Here is a 19,648-nt window from a genome sequence, read left to right as displayed (position 1 = left end):
CAAGAGTTAATATAGTTGGCAACTGGTGAATCTTGGCTGCTGCAAAAAGATATATACAGGTTGATTGGTTTGAATTTTTCAGATCAACAGGTTTCATTCCCACACACACACACACACACACACACACACACACACACACACACACACACACACACACACGCACAGACTCGACCCTTATTTTCTTGTCCACTACTGCCCCCTATGGTGGACAGTCATTGGTAACAAATTAATCTAACATCAATAAGCTCTAAGCTTCTCTTCTCTTCTCTCGTAAATAACTTCCAGAATCGCATCTTAATTGTCTTCATAATCACTCTCCTTTATTTTCTTCTCTTTAAGTTCTTGCTTTAATGGTGGAACCTGTGTGGATGGCATCAACACCTTCACCTGCCTGTGCCCTCCAGGCTTCACAGGCAGCTACTGCCAGCATGACATAAATGAGTGTGACTCAAAACCCTGCCTGAATGGCGGCACCTGTCAGGACAGCTACGGCACTTACAAGTGCACCTGCCCCCATGGGTATACTGGGCTCAATTGTCAGGTAGGACGAGAGAAAAGAGGCTTTTTGCTTGTCTGTTATTAAATGTTTTATGTTATACTATAGCATGCTATGATACAGTTTCCATTTTTAACGTGTGTGTGTTGAGCACATATCATTCAGACATGGTGTATAAATATATATATATATATATATATATTTCAGAACCTGGTACGCTGGTGTGATCTGTTGCCCTGTAAGAATGGGGGAACCTGTTGGCAGACAGGTACTACCTACAGCTGTGAGTGTCAAACTGGATGGACAGGCCTCTACTGCGATGTGCCAAGTGTCTCCTGTGAGGTGGCAGCCAAACAGAGAGGTAGAGCAAAGGAGTTTTATGTATTTGTTTGTTTATTTGTTTATTTATTTATTTTCCTTAAATTGAAAAAGACTACTTTTGCACCACAAGACATCGGTTTACATCAAATCACTATTGGGCAACTGCGGATGAAAGTGGGAGAGACATGGAGCCATGTTCACTTGTTGTGACTGAAAAAGACGACAGCTGTACCAGTGGCTAGCCAAGCTAACTAACTGGCTAAGCTAACTAGCTGGCACAAACAAAGCTCAACTCAAAACTTTATTGCAGACTCAGGGTCCATAAAGACATGATAACAAAGGTCCCGGGACAAAAAAAGAATCCCCCAACAGGGGAAGTCGACAATTTTAAAAGTTTGCTCGACTTTTTGACAGAGGAGGTTGCAACGGTCAAACTAAATCTAAAAACAATTTTGGACCTGGTGGAAGAAGTCAAGGCCCTGAAGCTACAAAACGGAAAGATAAGAGAATCATGTTCCTGGAGAACCTGGTGGATGATTTGGAGCAGTACACACGAATGAATGACATCATTGTCACCGGGCTAGAGACTAACCCCAGTCATACGCCCGGGCAGTGACAACGATGAACGGCAGGGAGTTCAGCGAGCAGGACTCCAACTCTGTGGAGCAACAGGTGACTTTTTTGCTTCAGTCTAAGGGAATAGAAGTGGACAACAACTACATTAAGGCATGTCACCCTCTCCCTCGGAAAAACAAGTGATAAACCGGCCATCATAATAAGGTTTTAAAACAGAAAGCATAAAACCGCATTGCTAAGGCAAGGAAAAAGCTGAAGGGATCAGATGTCTACTTGAACGAACATCTGACTAAAAAGAATGTGGACATCACCAGAAAGGCATGCTTCCTGAGAAAGCAAAGGAAAAGCCAGTCTACATGGTCAACAAACTGTAAAATCTTCACAAAATTAAATGGAACACCAGAAGAAGCCAAAGTGCTGGTCATAAGAGACATTGAGGAATTGGGTAAATACCAGTGAGTCCAAAATAACAACGCAACAAGGTAATGAAAAATCTTAGAGTGACTAAATAAACACACTACATGCAACCAACCATGACAAGTTCTGAAAGAAGTCATTCATCTCCGTCTGGAGATAATGATAATCAGCAAACAACAAAGATCACAGAATATGACAAACGGGTTGAAAACTTATATTGAATATGCTGCATAAATCACAAGATATGGAAAATAATATCGATCCGGTAAATAATTTCTTTAATAACTTCAACAAGGGCTGTTATTACACAGAGGATCAGTTTAACACTGAGGTTAAGTCTGATCATAAAATATCAATTATCCACTTTAACAGCAGAAGTCTGTATGCCAACTTCCAAAACATCAAAGAATATTTAAGTCAGTTCAATATAATTGCCATGTCAGAGACTTGGCTCAGCCCTGAGAAGGGTGTGGACTTTTAAGTAGAATGGATATGAATTGACGTATATCCATCCATCCATCAACCCATCCAAACCGCTTAGCCTGCTCTCAGGGAAGCTGGAGCCTATCCCAGCCATCATTGGGCGGCAGGCAGGGAGACACCCTGGACAGGCGGGTAGGCCATTACAGGGCCAACACACACACATTCACACCTAGGGTCAGTTTAGTACGGCTGATTCACCTGACCTACATGTCTTTGGACTGTGGGAGGAAACCGGAGCACACAGAGGAAACCCACGCAGACATGGGGGGAACATGCAAACTCCACACAGAGGACGACCCCCAAGGTTGGACTACCTTGTGACTTGAACCCAGGACCTTCTTGCTGTGAGGCGACCGCGCTAACCGCTGCACCACCGTGCCGCCCTGAATTGATGTATATGAATTGCAAAAACAAGAATGGAGGGGGTGTTACCTTGTATGTGGATAAAAGCTTCAATTATAAGGTGGTGGAAAGCATGACGACAGCAGTTGATGACGTGTTAGAATGCATTACAATAGAAATCTGCATGGATAAAAAGAAAAACATAATTGTGAGGTGTATATACAGATCGCCGGAATCAAATATTGAAATATTTAAAGACGTGCGCCATAACTAGGGGCGTGGTGCTAGGCAATAGCGTTTATTCGCTGTTTTTTTTTCTCTTTCTTCTTCTTCTTCTTCTTGGTTGGTTAGCCATCTTGGCAGCTGATGTGAGTACGTGATGCACGAAACGAAACAGGCTTGTACTACTATGTATTTAAAGTTTTTTTCTTACATCTATTTTATATATATATATATATATATATACACACACACACACACACACACACACACACACACACACACACAAGGGTGGGAATGTCCACACATATGCACGCCAATAAATGTAAACCAAAAATTAATAACCTGCAACTGTTTCTTTTTTGTAATTCAGCCTAAATCACAAGCTCAGTGAATAAAGATTCACTCACACAAATACATAGACTTTTTATATTGGATTCCCCCCCGCCCCCCCTTTTCTTCCCAATTGTATCCAGCCAATTGCCCCACTCTTCCAAGCCATCCCGGTCTCTGCTGCAACCCCCTCTGCCAATCGGGGAGGGCTGCAGACTGCCACACGTCTCTTCCGATACATGTGGAGTTCGCCAGCCGCTTCTTTTCACCTGACAGTGAGGAGTTTCACCAGGGGGACAAAACTATTTTCAGTCTGAACATGATAGTTCATAAGAGATCACATGTTTATAGTCTCTATGATAATTGTTAATTCATGTTGGTGCTCATAGCGATAATAAACAACCAATAACCACTCAAGAAGACAAAAGTATAGGCTGCTACGAAGGTAATGTGTAAAGCTTGTGCCTGTATGATGCTAAGATATGATTCTAAGATAAGCAGATGTGCTTATTAAGTGCATTTCCCCAATGTGTTTATGCAACAAAGCCCTGCATGGCAGTATTAGTGGTCATTATTTTTCTATGTTGTACTTGAAATGTGTAACTTATGTGTCAAATTAAGTTTGTGTATTTAAATTGTTTTTATATGTATATGCTATAAATGCACTTATATGTTGTCCTTAAAAAACAAAACAGTCCCTAGCAGGACCTCTGCTTCCCTTAACAGTTTAAACATGTGCACATTTACAAAACAGGAGGTTAAACACCATGATATATAAAACTTCCTGTCTTCTTTCTCTCCTTCTGTCACACCACCTTCAGGCGTTGACGTGGCTCACTTGTGCCAGAACTCTGGCCAGTGTCTGGATGCTGGGAACACTCACTACTGCCACTGCCAGGTTGGGTACACGGGTAGCTACTGTGAGGACCAGGTGGATGAGTGCACGCCGAACCCCTGCCAAAATGGAGCCACGTGCTCCGACTTCCTGGGAGGCTACTCCTGTAAGGTAAGGCCCCGAAAAAAACAGCACTTCTGTGGGAACAAAAAGTGCACTTTCAAACAAACCTGACCGTTAAAACAGGTAAAAGATAGAAAATCAATATGAGCCCAAAACTAGACATATAAAAAGTAAAGGGTAAAGCTAAAGCTTGTACAATAATATGGAGAGGCAACAGCATAATGTGCAGAGTATCTTTATAACCTGTAACATATTTGGGGGTATCTTGGTGGTTTAACCGGTTGGAAAGCATATCATGTAGTCTCAGACCTAATGACAATCTCATTGGTTCAAATGTAACTCATCCCTACTTTCTCTACCTTGTCTTTCTTTATTGCTATTGTAGAATTTTTTTTTCATTTTCTCATATTTTTTCATGTCTACATTGCAAATGGAACAGTGCTGCTGGAACACTTGGATAATGATATGATTTGATTTGATATGAGCGGAGTTGTCCAGCAGATCTCCTCTCACCTCCCTGATCCAATAGCTCCTGGTTCTTATTCACAACATGAGTGGGCAGCCTAATGAAGTGGTTTGTTTATAAATAAGAGCCAAATGGCTCGGATGTGTTAATCTGCCCTGGAACGAAGGATCTGCTGGCCTTGGCAGGATGTAGAAATACTAGAAAACAGCCAGGTAAACAAAAACCAGCCCTGTTTCATGTTGAGCATTGATTAAGCTCTGCTCTTCTTTCTTCCTCTTTCTTCTCTCCGCTCTCATTTTTCTGACTCTCTCTTCCCCCGCGCTATTACTTTATTCCTATCACCGCCTCTGTCTTCTCTCTCAGTGTATGCCAGGCTATGTGGGGACCAACTGCTCTGACGAGATCAATGAGTGCTTCTCCCAGCCTTGCCAGAACGGGGGCACCTGCATTGACCTGATCAATACCTACAAATGCTCCTGTCCCCGGGGAACCCAAGGTCAGCGGACCCCACGCAGAACTCCTCCACTTCCCCCCCCTCCCTCTCTCTGTCTCTCTCTCTCTCTCTCTCTCTCACCCCCCTCTGTGCTCTCCTCCGTTCTCCACGGTTCATTAATTGGGGCTTAACAGAGCCCAGAACATGTCTAAAAAAAACTTCCTCTTTCCCCCCCTCCCCTGCTTGTCAAACAGCCCATTGATTTTTCTTATTTATTTATTTATTAATTTACCTCCCTCCCTCTCGGACATGAAAGTGGCGTGGCTTTGTAGGTCAGCCAAAGTGCTATCGGAGAGTTTGTCGTGTGCCAAAAAAAAGCCAGCATCTTGTCAGATAATTTGATGAGGTACAGAAACAATCTCAAAATATCCACTGGCTCAGACCCCCAAATGATTTAAATAGTTTGAAATTCTTATACGAAAACGGAAGTAAGTCCAAGACTGAAGAGTTCTGGTGTTACAACATTAGCTACATCCTACTGAAACCCACTAGCTAGCAATAATATGGCATCATATTATGTCGTCCAGCTCCACTTTTGGACAACTCTTTTTTTATCGTCACGGTAGTCCTTCTTAAGTTGTTTTTAACTTGTTGATAATTTGTTCTTGTGTTTGAGTGAACCCATTCTTGGCCATCTCTTCTACTAATTCGCCATACAACTTACTCTTTCTCGTGCTACTCTAGTTTTTCCTGAAACTCGGGAGATGCCCAGATAACAACCAAGCACTGAGTTTCCTCAGCTGACCACTGTGCACCCTTGTTATCTGCCGATTTCGCCATTATCTACCATTAGGCTGTCTCCTCTCGTCTTCCTCTGGAATGTCACACGCCTATTGATGTCGTCACGGTTCGCGCTGAAAAACCTGCTATTTTTTGGTGCCGGTTCGGAACTAACCTTTCGGGTTCGCAAAAAATTTATTTTTGGTCAAAAGGCTCTGAACTGTTCAAAAAAGGGTTTGCGAACCGGCACCGAACCCATTCCCTGTTGGTAGAAAAGGGCTGTTTGAGTCAACACTTGGCTTTCCTAGCCTATGAAGTACTTCCATATCTACCAAAACTGTCTCCTACCTTTCAGGCGTGCACTGCGAGATCAACATCGACGACTGCAACCCGTTCATGGACCCTGTCACCAATGAGCCCAAATGTTTCAACAAGGGCAAGTGTGTTGACCGTGTGGGGGGCTACCATTGTATCTGCTCAGCGGGATATGTGGGGGAACGCTGCGAGGGGGACATCAACGAATGCCTGTCCAACCCTTGTGACCCCCGGGGCACGCACAACTGCATCCAGCTCACCAACAACTACCGCTGCGAGTGTCACACAGGATATACTGGTGAGCAGCCTGGCGTTGAGGGACGCTGGTTGGCCATCCTGAATCTACTGATGTGTCTCGTCTCAGTTTGAATCTCTGGTTCTCTCTTAAAGCCATAACAGTGAAATTATGGAGTCAGACAGTTTTTTTTAACATGTGTCTATATATATACATATATATATATAGTATATGTTATAACTTGTATATTTTACTTTGTCTGGCTCTTACCTTATATGTATTTGAATTTGTCACAGGCCAGCAGTGTGACATGGTGTTTGACGGTTGCAAAGGGAAGCCTTGCCGAAATGGAGGGACCTGTGCTGTAGCCAGTAACACACCTCATGGCTTCATCTGCAAATGTCCTCCTGTGAGTGCAGGCAAATGCAAACACACACTCGCATACAGAATTACGCACAAACATCCACATATACACACAGATGGAAACTATAAAATCCGCTGTGGCGACCCTTGAGAAACAGGGAATAAGCTGAAAGAAGAAGAATCCACATATGTAACGTGGATTCTTCATGTGACAAAAGCATGTAACAAAAGCAAATATACAACACAGTGTGAATAGAAAACATAGCTTGTCGAAATGGAGTACTGCATTGATACTCTAGTTTTATACCATTGTTTTAATTTGGTTTTGACTTATTTTGAAATTCATTAACTTTTCATTAGTCTAAATAGTGACTTTGGTTGATCTGAATTGTAAAAAAGTTATGAATATATTTTCTGAATTGTTCCCAGGGCTCAGCATTTTCGGTTTTTACCAATTTTCACCGAAAAATACCCAGATTTTTAAACTGATTTTCACCCGGATTTTATGTTTCCATGGATCCAAAAGTGGTTCCTGTTCGTGTGAGGTTATGTAACAGCATGCTGGATGGCTTTGAAAAATAAAAACCGAAAACGCTGAGCCTTTATTGTTCCCTATATTAATTTGAAGGAAAAGATGAACTCAATTGTCTCCCCTGTTTCTCAGGGCTACACCGGCTCCACGTGCGAACATGATGCCCAGGCCTGCGGCAGCTTCCACTGCCGTAATGGAGGCACCTGCATCTCGGGCCCCAAGAGCCCCAAGTGCCTGTGTACGCCATCCTTCACAGGACCCGAATGCCAGTACCCCACCGACAGCCCCTGCAACTCAGACCCCTGCTACAACGGCGGCACCTGCGAGTACACCTCCGAGGCACCATTCTACCACTGTGTCTGCCCAACCAATTTCAACGGCCTCCGCTGCCACATCCTGGACTACAGCTTCCAGGGCGGGTTCGGCCACGACATTGTGCCCCCTCCATCAGAGATGGAGGTGAGCTGCGAGATCCCGCAGTGCGAGGGCCGGAAAGGCGACAATTTCTGCGACATGCTCTGTAACAACCACGCATGTGGCTGGGATGGCGGCGACTGTTCGCTCAACTTCAACGACCCATGGAAGAACTGCTCAGTTGCTCTGCAGTGCTGGCGTTACTTCAACGACGGCAAGTGTGACTCACAATGTGACAACGCTGGCTGCCTCTACGACGGCTTCGACTGTCAGAACCTAGAGGGACAGTGCAAGTAAGTTTTTGTTTTTTTGCAGTCTGAATTTGACCATGATAAAATTAGTTTTGAAACTAGATTAAATGGTGTCGGTGGGATTAGTTGATCTTTTCTTGATTCCTCTCTCAGTTGAGGCCATTGGTTAAACCTATATAGAGCAAATTTTATAATCTTGTTTCCTTGAATATTGCAGGGTGGTATGGCTGAAAATTTTTATTTTCACAATTTAAGTTTTGATGTAAGACGATAACAATTTTTAACATAATTACAAAATTGGTATTTATTTCAGGTTTAGTAGGTTAATTTTCTCCTGAATGAACCTCATCTGTGTAACACAACACATTAGCTATATATATATATGACGGCGCGTTATCATTCACCTGCATGCTGTTAAACATGAGTGGATACCAGCTTGAGCAATTACCGAAGAAAATCAACGGGTTTATTTCAAAATTAAGTGTTTGAAATAATAAATCACTTTATCACCCTGCACTACACTAGATAAGCTTGAAGCAAAGTTACAGCGTTTCTAAACATTTCCGCCATAATCACTGGGGCCATGTTTTAACTCTCCTATTACATTCGAAAATGATTCACACCCCTAATCGTTCATCAGTCAAATTTGACCCGAGTTTGAATTCATTAACAAGCACTGTAAAAACAAAAAAACGCTAATTATCATCTTAGACCACATTTAACTTGCAATGTACAAATAATTTTTTGTTTAAAATAGGCACAGTTCATTTATTTTAGTGCTTATGAACAGAACAGGCAAATAAATTATAAGACCATTTTCATTTCATTTCATTTACCTTTATTTAACCAGGTTAGTCCCATTGAGATTAAAACCTCTTTTACAAGAGAGACCTGGCCAAGAATGGCAGCAGTACACCAGTTTCAGCACACACTCGCATGAAGACAACAGAATAGCTCGAAGTGCAAAATAGCATAAAAATGAAGGGAAAAGATACAAACCTGTTATCAGTTGAAACGTTTACAATTTCCAATAGACTCAGATTCCATAGACTTAACCATAGCTTTAAATTCGGATAGAGTAACCAAGTCCTGGAGTTTAAGTCTATTCTGCAGGCTATTCCAGGCAGATGGTGCAGAAAACATAAAGGCCTTCTTTTCCAGCTCGGTCCGAACTTTAGGAACAGTCATTTGCAAGGTGTCCTGAGACTGTAACCCATAAGTGCCATGTTTTATGGACAGAAAGATAGATAAATAACAGGAGAGGGTACCCAGAATGGCCTTATAGATAAAAACATATCGCCGGGTTGGTAGAGCAGGCCAAGTGACTTTGGCGTAAAGGACACAGTGATGAGTGAGGGCTCTACAGTTTGTGACAAACCTTAATGCTCCATGAGACAGTGTCTAACATATAGAGACAATGGGCTGATGCGTTCATGTTACAGTAAATCACCATAGTCAAGAACAGGCAAGAATGTTGCTTCAACTAGTCTTCGCCTGACATTGAGAGAAAAACAAGACTTGTTCCTAAAATAAAAACCTAACTTCAATTTCAACTTTTTCACCAGACTCTGTATATGGGGCTTAAAAGAGAGGTGGTCATCAATTAAAAATCCCAAGTATTTGTAGGTGGAGACTGCCTCAATTTGTTTACCTTGAGTAGTAACAGTGCTCTGATTTAACTCTAACTTCCTAGTTTTGGAAACACCGTAAGTTTTTTTTTCCAGCATTCAAGACAAGCTTTGGTTGATAAAGCTGAGCTTGCACTCTGTTAAAAGCATTTTGCAGATACTCAAAAGCTTTGCTTTGAGAGTAGCCGCATAACAATAAATAACCGTATCATCTGCATAAAAATGGAAAGATGTGTTTTGAACATTTTCTCCCAAGCAGATTATGTACACAGTACATCATTAGCCATGAGAGGCTAATGATAAAAGAATTCCCAAAATAACTAGTTTGTATTTTCTTATATGTTAAAATGAGCAATTACATCTTACATTACATTATAATTATATCTGTTGTGTTACGGGTCAAAAGTGACCCCATACTGACTCTACTTTGCTTGTCTGACCTCGTCTGCGGGAAAGAAGTGGCTCCCGTCATAACAACAGCATAAACCTGTACAAAGTAACAGACCAAAGGGTTTGTCTTCAGAGAGAGAGAGAGAGAGCGAGTGTGTGTGTGTGTGTGTGATGTGGCATGTGTGCGACGAGATGTTGGAAACAAGGCGCGAGAAACCCCACCTTTCTCGCGCCTTATGCCTATCCCAGCAGTCATTGGGCTACTGTCTGTCACTGTCCAGCTGGGACAGGCTCCAGCATCCCCACACCCCTCAGAGCACCACAGCAGTTTGGATAATAGATGGATGGATGGAAGGCCCCAGCTGGTATTATGCTATTATTATAGGATTTTATTACTAATATTTTTGCTTTGTTGTCATTTTTGTTATTCTTGATGGTTTGGCAACATTTACTATGTATTTCTCTGCATAAACAACTCAGACGTACTACCGGATCAAATCAAAGAAAAATTATCAAAAAGTATTTTATTGTATTCAGTAGGCCATTGTTGAGGATGTAATGAAGCCTTGTTTTGATCAGACTTTTTTTTTTTCACGCATCTAAACTTGAAAACGGATCATATTTGACCCAAACAAATTAAGGTTAATCGATAATATATATATATATATATATATATATATATATATATATATGGCTTTGCTGCTCACTTAAATACCAACAGATTTTTTTTAAAATGAATTACAACTTGGTAGAACATCTAAGGGCTAAAGGTTTGTACAGGATACTACTGCAATTTAACTTTCTATGAAATTATGTGAACAGTTGTTTACAGTTATTTCTTTTTAGATTGTTGATGCGCCGGTCTAACTATCTTGTTGTAAAGCATGATTCGATATGAAAAAGTGCTCCACTTGTAATGAAGGCCCCTGAAAGACACCAACAGCTTATTTATCCATCTGTCCGTACTGCTCACTTCCTCCTGTTCCTCCTCAGCCCTCTGTACGACCAGTACTGCAAGGACCACTATGCTGACGGCCACTGCGACCAGGGCTGTAACAATGCAGAGTGCGAGTGGGACGGCCTCGACTGCGCCAACAACGTGCCCGAGAAGCTGGCAGTGGGGCGGCTGGTCGTGGTGGTGCACATCCTTCCCGACCAGCTCCTGAACAACTCGTATGGCTTCTTGCGCGAACTGAGCCGCATCCTCCACACCAATGTGGTGTTCCTCAAGAACGCCAAGGGTGAGATGATGGTGTTCCCGTACTATGGCAGCGAGCAGGAGCTGAAGAAGCATAATATGAAGCGCTCGGTGGATGCTTGGCCCGATGTGCCCGGGAAGGTGGTGAACGTTGTGAAGAGAAGCCTATATGCCATGATGGGCAGGGCTAGCCGGATGAGGAGGGAGCTCGACCACATGCAGATTAAAGGGTGAGGTTTTGCTTTGCAGTCACATGCTTAGTCCTGTTACTGTAAGCTTTTACAACTAGTGTGAGTACTTCGATGAAGAGATAAACGGCTCCATGATGGAGAAACCTTGTTTCCTCCACCTCATCCACTAACAAGTAACTTACATTGCTTCAGAGCATAGTGTAGTGTGTCACCTTATTGTCTGAATTAAGCTTCTGTACAAATGTCACTGAATTGTGGGAAAGGGATTGTTATACCCTGTCTATTTGGTAATTATTACAAAAAAAATAATATTAAAGAATGACCCCCCCCCCCCCCCCCGAAGACTTGAATGCTTTATTGTGCATAAGAATTAAACATGATTTGTGTCCTTCCTTTCCTCAGTCTTTGATTTTACATGACGTCTGAATCTGCTCTCCCTCATACCCACAGTTCCATAGTCTATCTGGAGATCGACAACCGCCAGTGTTTTCAGCAGTCCTCAGAATGCTTCCAGAGCGCTACCGATGTTGCAGCTTTCCTCGGGGCCTTGGCGTCCAGTGGCAAACTGAATGTCCCCTATGTCATTGAGGCTGTACACAGTGAGTTCATCTTGGCTCTGTGAATTAAAATACCACTCTATACTCGCGTGTGTGCACACAAATATATATCCAGATGCTATTACATATTTCTCATAAAGACAATTACAAATCCCCATTGTTGTTACTATTATTGCTATTTTCACAAGACATCTGTTAATTGGCGCTCTCTTGGGTTTAAAGTGCATGTCTGTCTACACACACACACACAGTCATATAGAAGTGGACAGGACACATGCACTGCTTCCACGTGCTCTCAGGCTGAAGGTATGACACAACCTGTGGTCAGGTCCTAACCCTAGTGCTCTTTGATTGTGTATTTGTTATGCCGCAGTGAACAAGTGCAGTTGTGAATCTCATGGCCTAAACAATCAATCTTTCCCTCGGTCTTTAAATCCATTGGCTTCAGGCTCCAAAATGGTTAATTGCCTCAAATCAACTCTTCCAGCCCCCCCTGCTCACACAATATACTCTTTAATATACTCTCACTCTCTCTCTCTCTCTCTCTCAACCTCTCAATCTCTCTTTCTAAGGTATGTACACCTATACATACAGCACCTTTATGTACACGCTTGGTGCACACCTATACTCATGGACATGTGAACACACACACACACAAACACATGCACACACGCACACTTCATCACAAAGTGTGAGGAGCTGCTGCAACCTTCACCTCACTGAATGTAATACCAGGACTTAATGCATCTCTAAGGGTTTAGGTTGGGGAGTTTATCATTTCAAAATCGTTAGTGGAAAAAAAAGCAAGAAGGGGAGGAATTGATCGGGAGTGTGCTAGAAGTTGGGAGTCTTTGTTATCTCGAAAATCCTAATAAATCCTTCGTCTTTACAGCTTAAAGCGCGTGCAGTAATTTGAAGTTCATTAATCCTCCTTCTACGTTTTTTTTTTCTTCTTTCTTTCCCCTTAAAGAAGAAATTGTAAAGTTGTCTCTTGGTACCTTGGGTTGAGAGAGGAGGTGGTGGGTTTTTTTTTTTCCTTTTTTTTTTTTAGATCACGCCCATCCTCTTGTGGTTTTTTTTTTTCTTCCTCGTGATGAGAAGTGGTTAGCAATTCTGATTATTACTGAACAGATAGTAGAAGCTAGCTTGACAAAAGGCGAGGATCGTCAGTCAGTTCCCGTCGCTGGCTGATTGTGGACAAACCGGGGAAGGCGGTGTTTTCGTAGCAGTAACCGCTGGGTGAAGAGGACCTGGACTAGCCACCACCTCAGACACTCAGCCTCGACCTGGGTGTCCCGGGTCTGTCTTTTGTCCGTCTGTCCGCCTCTATCCGTCCCGATTATGCTGTCCGTCTTCCAACCAGGCGAAGTGGATGGCGAGACTTGGTCCAATATGTACCCGGTCTACGTGGTCGCTGTTGGGCTGGTCTTGCTGGCCTCCGTCGGGGTTGGGATGGTGGTGTCCAGAAAACGCAGACACGAGCATGGGCGCCTGTGGCTCCCCGAGGGCTTCAAGACCAGCGAAACCAGTAAGAAGAAGCGGCGTGAGCCTGTCGGAGAAGATTCTGTGGGATTGAAGTAAGTTTTTTTTTTTTTTTATTCGCTGGTGGCAGGTTTGGGTCACTGGGTGCTGGTTTCTTTTTGCCGGTCATGTGAAGGGGTAGTTCCAGGAGGACTAATGGGTGTAAACAGGGATCAGACTAAATTTGGAAGGAGGGTGGAGAGTGTCAGGTTTTGTTTGATCATTAATTATCATGATACAGCAAGTTTAGGTGCATGTTAATTGACCTGTCAGTGCAAATCGGCGGGTGAGGTGGGATGGGGCTTGGAGGTGGGATGGGGGTGTTAATCAATGGTTTTGTTTTTGGGCAATGCTATTTCACAAGGGGTGAAGGGCTGAGCAGAGGTGATAGCATTAGTGTATGAGGATTTTAAATGGAATTCCTGTGTACCATAGGCCGCTGAAGAACAGCTCAGATATATCTCTGATGGATGACACCCAGAATGAATGGGGAGAAGAGGAGCCTTCAGAAGCCAAGCGCTTCAGGGTAAGAGGGCAGAAATGGTACCTGCTATCAGAAAATGTTGGGTTTTTTTTTTTTTTTTTTTTTTGGTACCCGCTATCAGAAAAAAAACAAAATGTATTCTTTTGGTCATTCTTTACACCACTTGCTCAAAAATGAATTGTGGATTTTTGTCTTTGTTGCTAATGTTGCATTTTCTAAGAAATACTTGAATGATTGAATTTACAAAAATTTAAATGTAAAATTCAATCATTCAAGTAACATCAATTGTTAAATTTAGAATTAACTTTAAGGGTCCCAATTTTATTTTTCAGAATAATACCCTCTTTATCAATACTTAATCAATAAATTTTGATAAATATGCTTTACCAGCAAGTGAAACATGCTTTCCCTGCTTCTTGTTGATGCTTTGCTTTTGAAAGCATCCCAGCAAGACTGTGTAGCTGCATCATTTAGATCTGAATATCACTTGGCTTCCCCCCATGTGGCTAATCTCTCTAACCCCCCCCCCCCCACCACCACCACCTCCGGTTCCATAGCAGTTTGAGGAGCAGGCTATACTGGAACTGGACGATCAGACGGACCACCGCCAGTGGACCCAGCAGCACCTGGATGCTGCTGATCTCCGCATCCCCTCCATCGCCCCAACGCCCCCCCAGGGTGAGATTGAGAACGACTGTTTGGACGTCAATGTCCGCGGACCAGGTGGGTGAATCAGTGCTGTGCTGCGTATTAGGAAATTGGGGAGGGTTATGCCAATGGGGAGTGGGCTTAAAATCTAAGGGCGTTTTCTGCCTCTTGACTGGCTCATCTTATTATTTAGACATGTATAATAATTTATAATGTAATAAGTACATATTTTTGTTGTTTTCGAACTTATTAATGACAAAATGAAAAAAATTAATTCGCTTCATTTGTCTACAGAGGTCTAGAGGTCCGATTCAAAGTATGAATTTTGGTGACCTTTATTTTCATATTTTATTTTAGAATACATTTTCTTAAAACTGCCAATTGAATTGGCTTGTGAATCTAGGCCAATTTTGATAGGGTCCCCCCCCCACATGTTTAATGTCCTCTTTGAAGAACATTGTTCTCAGTAGAGTCCCTTGTCAAAATTTCGTCTGCAAACCCTTTTTCAAAATTTTAAAATCAAAAAGAATGGAGCGCCATGTTGAAGATATTTCTCTATCTAGTGAAATACATCTCAGAGACTGACTTATACCTTTCTCTTGGCAAACAGTCGGAGCTTGTGTGTGTGAGCCTGTATGTGTGTGTACACGTGTGCATGTGTGTGTGTGTATGTAGGAGCTGCTAAAGCCCCAAGTCCTCAGGGTAAGGGGATCTTCTTCAAAGCAGCCGGCTGGAAGCCAGGCGCCTGGGGGGAAAACACGGGCTCCTGCTCAGATTAATCATTTGACCAGTAATGGTCTGTGTTTTTCTTATGCCATATTAATAAGGCCAGTAAAGGCATCAAATACAAAAACACAATTTTGTACTAAGTGCCAAATCCCCCAAAGAATAGCTTTAAAAAAAATCAAAACTGAGTTAAAAACTAAGAGCACACTTCTCTCTCTCTCTCTCTCTCGCTCTACCCACCCTAACCCCGTGGTTGATCGACGCGCTTGAATCGACCAAATCTGTGAGATCTTGGGCTTGCTTTTCTTTTGAAGAGGAGAAAAACCCATCCAAGTTGACTGACTGAGCTGCCTCTTACAGATAGATGATAATGCCTCGTTTTTCCAGCTGCCTAGCTTTAGCAAACGCCCCAGCCCTCTCTTCTGCAACCCCACCCCTCCGCCCTCAAGCTTTGCCCCCCCCCCCCTGAAACTTCTGCTGTGCCAGGGCTTGATCAGAATCTGTTATCGAAAGGAGCTGTGATGATCCAACCCAGGCAAAAGTGTCCAAATCCATGTTCGATTTGTTGTTTGCTTTGTTTTGATCTCCCTGGCGCTTTGAAGTGCTGGCTCCCTTCTGTGTGCAGCAGTTACTGGGCCCGTGCTGTGCTGACCATGCACTCTATTGAATGCCAAAGCGAGGCAGCACTTTCTACCATGGGATTCAATAAACGGTCCTCACATCCTCCCTTTATTTCCCTCTCGCTCGCTCTCTTTACAGACGGATTCACACCCTTGATGATTGCATCCTGCAGCGGTGGCGGTTTGGAGACTGGCAACAGTGAGGAAGAAGAGGATGCCTCTGCCAACGTCATCAATGACTTCATCTACCAAGGCGCCAACCTTCACAACCAGACCGACCGCACAGGGGAGACCGCCCTCCACCTGGCCGCCCGCTACGCCCGCTCTGACGCTGCCAAGCGCCTGCTGGAGGCCAGCGCAGACGCCAACATCCAGGACAACATGGGCAGGACGCCCCTGCATGCCGCCGTGGCAGCTGACGCCCAGGGGGTATTTCAGGTGGGTTCTGCACGCAAACCCTGGTGGCTCTACCTGATAAGGGCGTACCATGTGGGCTCAGCCATGATTTCTGTGTCCTGGTTTCCAGTCTAGCGTAGAACCTTTTGAGTTGGTTATTGGCATACCTACATTCTGTAACTATCAAATAAATGGCTAAAACTCTCAAATATCGGTAAAGGCCATTTGTCTAGATGATTGTGTCGAGTGTTTTTTACGTTGCAGTTCCTGGATGTTACGTTTGAAACTTTGTCTATTGTTTCTGTAGATTTTAATAAGGAACCGTGCCACAGACCTGGACGCCCGAATGCATGATGGCACTACGCCGCTTATATTGGCGGCCAGGCTGGCTGTTGAGGGCATGGTGGAGGAGCTCATAAACTGCCACGCCGATGTCAATGCTATCGATGATTTTGGTAAGATCTCATGCCTATTGGAAGGACGCAGAAACTTCTCAATACAGTATAATGCTAGACCAGTATTCATTCCTGGATAAAATGTTAGAATGTACAATATAGGTCAAGTAAAAGTTCAAACTTTTTTTTATTGGTAGCCAAGGGAGTTTGCATGTAAAAGAAAACAAACATAAATTGTGATCCAGAGTGTCAGTTAATGTAGTGTTTATCATATCTATTAGTTACGTATCAGATCTATGAGAGAGCACATTCATCAGAATTTTTTAGAAATGTTATACTTGTAGGATGTAGAACATAATAGAAGTTTGTTTGTCCCCACAGGTAAATCAGCTTTACATTGGTCTGCAGCTGTAAACAACGTGGAGGCTGCCATTGTGCTACTGAAAAATGGTGCCAACAAGGATATGCAAAATAACAAGGTGAAAAGATGGCAAATACTCTTTGCCCCCCCCCCCACACACACACACACATTTAATCAAACAATCAAGGGAAACCTCTCCAAAATAGTAAATCTCTAAATGTTGTGTCTCGTGTCTATTTCCCTCTTTCTGCTTCAGGAGGAAACTCCGCTGTTCCTGGCTGCCAGGGAAGGAAGTTACGAGACAGCGAAGGTCCTACTGGATCACTTTGCCAACCGTGAGATCACCGACCACATGGACCGCCTGCCTCGGGACATTGCCCAGGAGAGAATGCATCAGGACATCGTTCGACTGATGGATGAGTACAACCTGGTGCGTAGTCCTCCCATGCACGGTGGCTCGCTTAGCACCGCCCTATCACCACCTCTCTGCTCTCCCAATGGCTACCTGGGTGGCATGAAGCAGCCGCAGCCCCAAGGCCAGGGCAAGAAGGCACGCAAGCCCAGCACCAAGGGCATCGGCTGCAAGGACGGCAAAGACATGAAGGCGAAGAAGAAGAGTTCCCAAGATGGGAAGAGTGGTGGCCTCCTGGACAGCTCGGCGGTCCTTTCCCCCGTCGACTCACTGGAGTCCCCTCACGGCTACATCTCTGATGTGGCCTCGCCACCGATGATGACCTCGCCCTTCCAGCAGTCATCATCCGTGTCTCTCAACCATCTACAAGGCATGTCGGATCCCCATCTCGCCGTCAACCACATGGTCATGCCCAACAAGCAGGAGCTGGCATGCATGCAGTTTGACCCACTCCCTCCCCGCCTCACCCACCTGCCTGTGTCCGGTTCAGGTGGCCAGGGCACCATGAACGGCCAGTGTGACTGGATGTCCAGGATGCACGGCAGCATGAGCCAGTCGGGTCAGTTCAACCCTATAAGAGGGGCCCCAGGTGGGCAGGCAGGCCTACACCAGGCCGGGCAGCACAGCATGATGAACTCCCTCCATAACGGGCACCCTGCCACCAGCCTGTCCCAGATGATATCCTACCAAGCAATGCAGAGCACCAGACTGGGCCCCCAGCCCCACCTCATGCAGCAGCAGGCTCAGCAGATGCAGCAAATACAAAACCTCCAACTCCAACAACAACAACAGCAGCAGCAACCAGGCATCCAGCTGCAGCATCAGAGCACAAACACCACCAGCAGTCAGAACTTCATTGGTAGCGAGCTAAATTCCTCTGAGCTCCAGCAGGGCACAGGCAACTCCAGCATGCCAATCCACACCATTCTACCCCAGGAGACCCAGATCATGCCCCCCTCCCTCAGCCAATCCATGCCCAGCACCCAGTTCTTGACCCCGCCCTCACAGCACAGCTACTCAGGCCCCATGGACAACACCCCCAACCACCAGCTCCAGGTGCCTGATCACCCTTTTCTCACCCCGTCCCCAGGCTCCCCCGACCAGTGGTCAAGCTCCTCTCCGCATTCCAACATGTCTGATTGGTCGGAGGGCATCTCAAGTCCACCAACCAGCATGCAGTCTCAGATTGGACATATACCTGAACAGTTCAAATAACCAGCTTGTATCTTTTATGCCCAGATGAACTGCTCAATATTTTTATATGGAAAAAGGCACTCTCGAGAGGAGAAAATTAAACAAAAGCAAGTAAATAGGCAAAGTTGTAAACAGATTTTTTTATATGCTTTTATACTAACAGCAAGAATGGCCTGTGTTTCATCCAATCGCTTTTTATTTATTGTCTTATTTATACTTTTGATCGCCTGCTTACAGAAATTAAAGGGATTCATGGTGTTGGGTCGACGCAGGGCTCAATGTGTTTTCTAGCATTTCTTTTTCTTTCTACAGTGAACTGGCACAGGCATTAAACACTGGGTATTTATTTGTTTTTAGTCCTTGCCTTTTGTTTTTCATGATATTTCACTCTTTTTGTTTATATTTTGCTATTTTTTTGTATAATCTTGTGTATGAACACCACACTGATTAGAGGGCATTTTACCAAGCACAATTTAAGTTCCAGTGTTACTTCAGTTTGTTTATTTGTAATTTCTAGCAAGGTCATACAAAAAAAACAAAACGTGAATTTTGACAGTTTATTAGAAACTCATATATTTCCTAACATGTATATGTATGACCTGTTATTTGACAAATTTCCTACAGCAGTGTCCCTTTTCGAGTTAAATGTGGTTCATTTGGTTACACATTTGAGTTATATACATACCTTGAGTCAATAGAATAGTGCGCGCACACACACACACGTAGGGTGGAGAAGTTTTGTGTTGTACAGTATATACAGCCATCTTGAAGAATGACTGTTTAGGCAGGCTGTTTCTGCAATCCTTTTGGCTTTTGCTCATTAGAGAACTGGCTTGTCAGCCATATTGAATCTAGTTGTCCAGAGGGCGAAGGTAAGTTCACTTTGTCTATCCCTCCTGTTAAGTTTGAGCCTATGGCTGTGTTCCTTCTTTTGTAAATATGTTATGCATTTCCACCGTTGGCAGGATTTTGTTCAAGAAATCTGATGTCTTA

At 43.8% G+C, this 19,648-nt stretch overlaps 1 protein-coding gene across 4 annotated transcripts in view; it reads left to right on the top strand.

Annotated features, from left to right (window-relative positions):
* The window catches only part of LOC130120546 (neurogenic locus notch homolog protein 1-like), a 35,136-nt gene extending 20,625 nt beyond the window's left edge, over positions 1-14,511 (top strand). Inside the window, exons 17-28 of one of the 4 annotated variants that reach the window (XM_056289146.1) lie at positions 340-541; positions 704-857; positions 4,009-4,193; positions 4,975-5,107; positions 6,180-6,437; positions 6,671-6,783; positions 7,402-7,976; positions 10,946-11,380; positions 11,792-11,940; positions 13,365-13,475; positions 13,855-13,945; positions 14,464-14,511. In XM_056289146.1, coding sequence (XP_056145121.1) covers positions 340-541; positions 704-857; positions 4,009-4,193; positions 4,975-5,107; positions 6,180-6,437; positions 6,671-6,783; positions 7,402-7,976; positions 10,946-11,380; positions 11,792-11,940; positions 13,365-13,474 — 2,314 coding nt within the window. In that variant the 3' untranslated portion in view covers position 13,475; positions 13,855-13,945; positions 14,464-14,511. Of the gene's footprint in view, positions 1-339; positions 542-703; positions 858-4,008; positions 4,194-4,974; positions 5,108-6,179; positions 6,438-6,670; positions 6,784-7,401; positions 7,977-10,945; positions 11,381-11,791; positions 11,941-12,470; positions 13,245-13,364; positions 13,476-13,854; positions 13,946-14,460 lie in introns of those variants that run through there. The other 3 variants (XM_056289138.1, XM_056289156.1, XM_056289129.1) reach the window with 3 other exon arrangements.
* Positions 14,512-19,648: the final 5,137 nt, after the last annotated feature.

The sequence above is a fragment of the Lampris incognitus genome, chromosome 1 (genome assembly GCF_029633865.1).
Source record: "Lampris incognitus isolate fLamInc1 chromosome 1, fLamInc1.hap2, whole genome shotgun sequence".
NCBI classification, from domain to species: Eukaryota; Metazoa; Chordata; class Actinopteri; order Lampriformes; family Lampridae; genus Lampris; species Lampris incognitus.
This window is presented reverse-complemented; position numbering and strand designations above follow the sequence as displayed.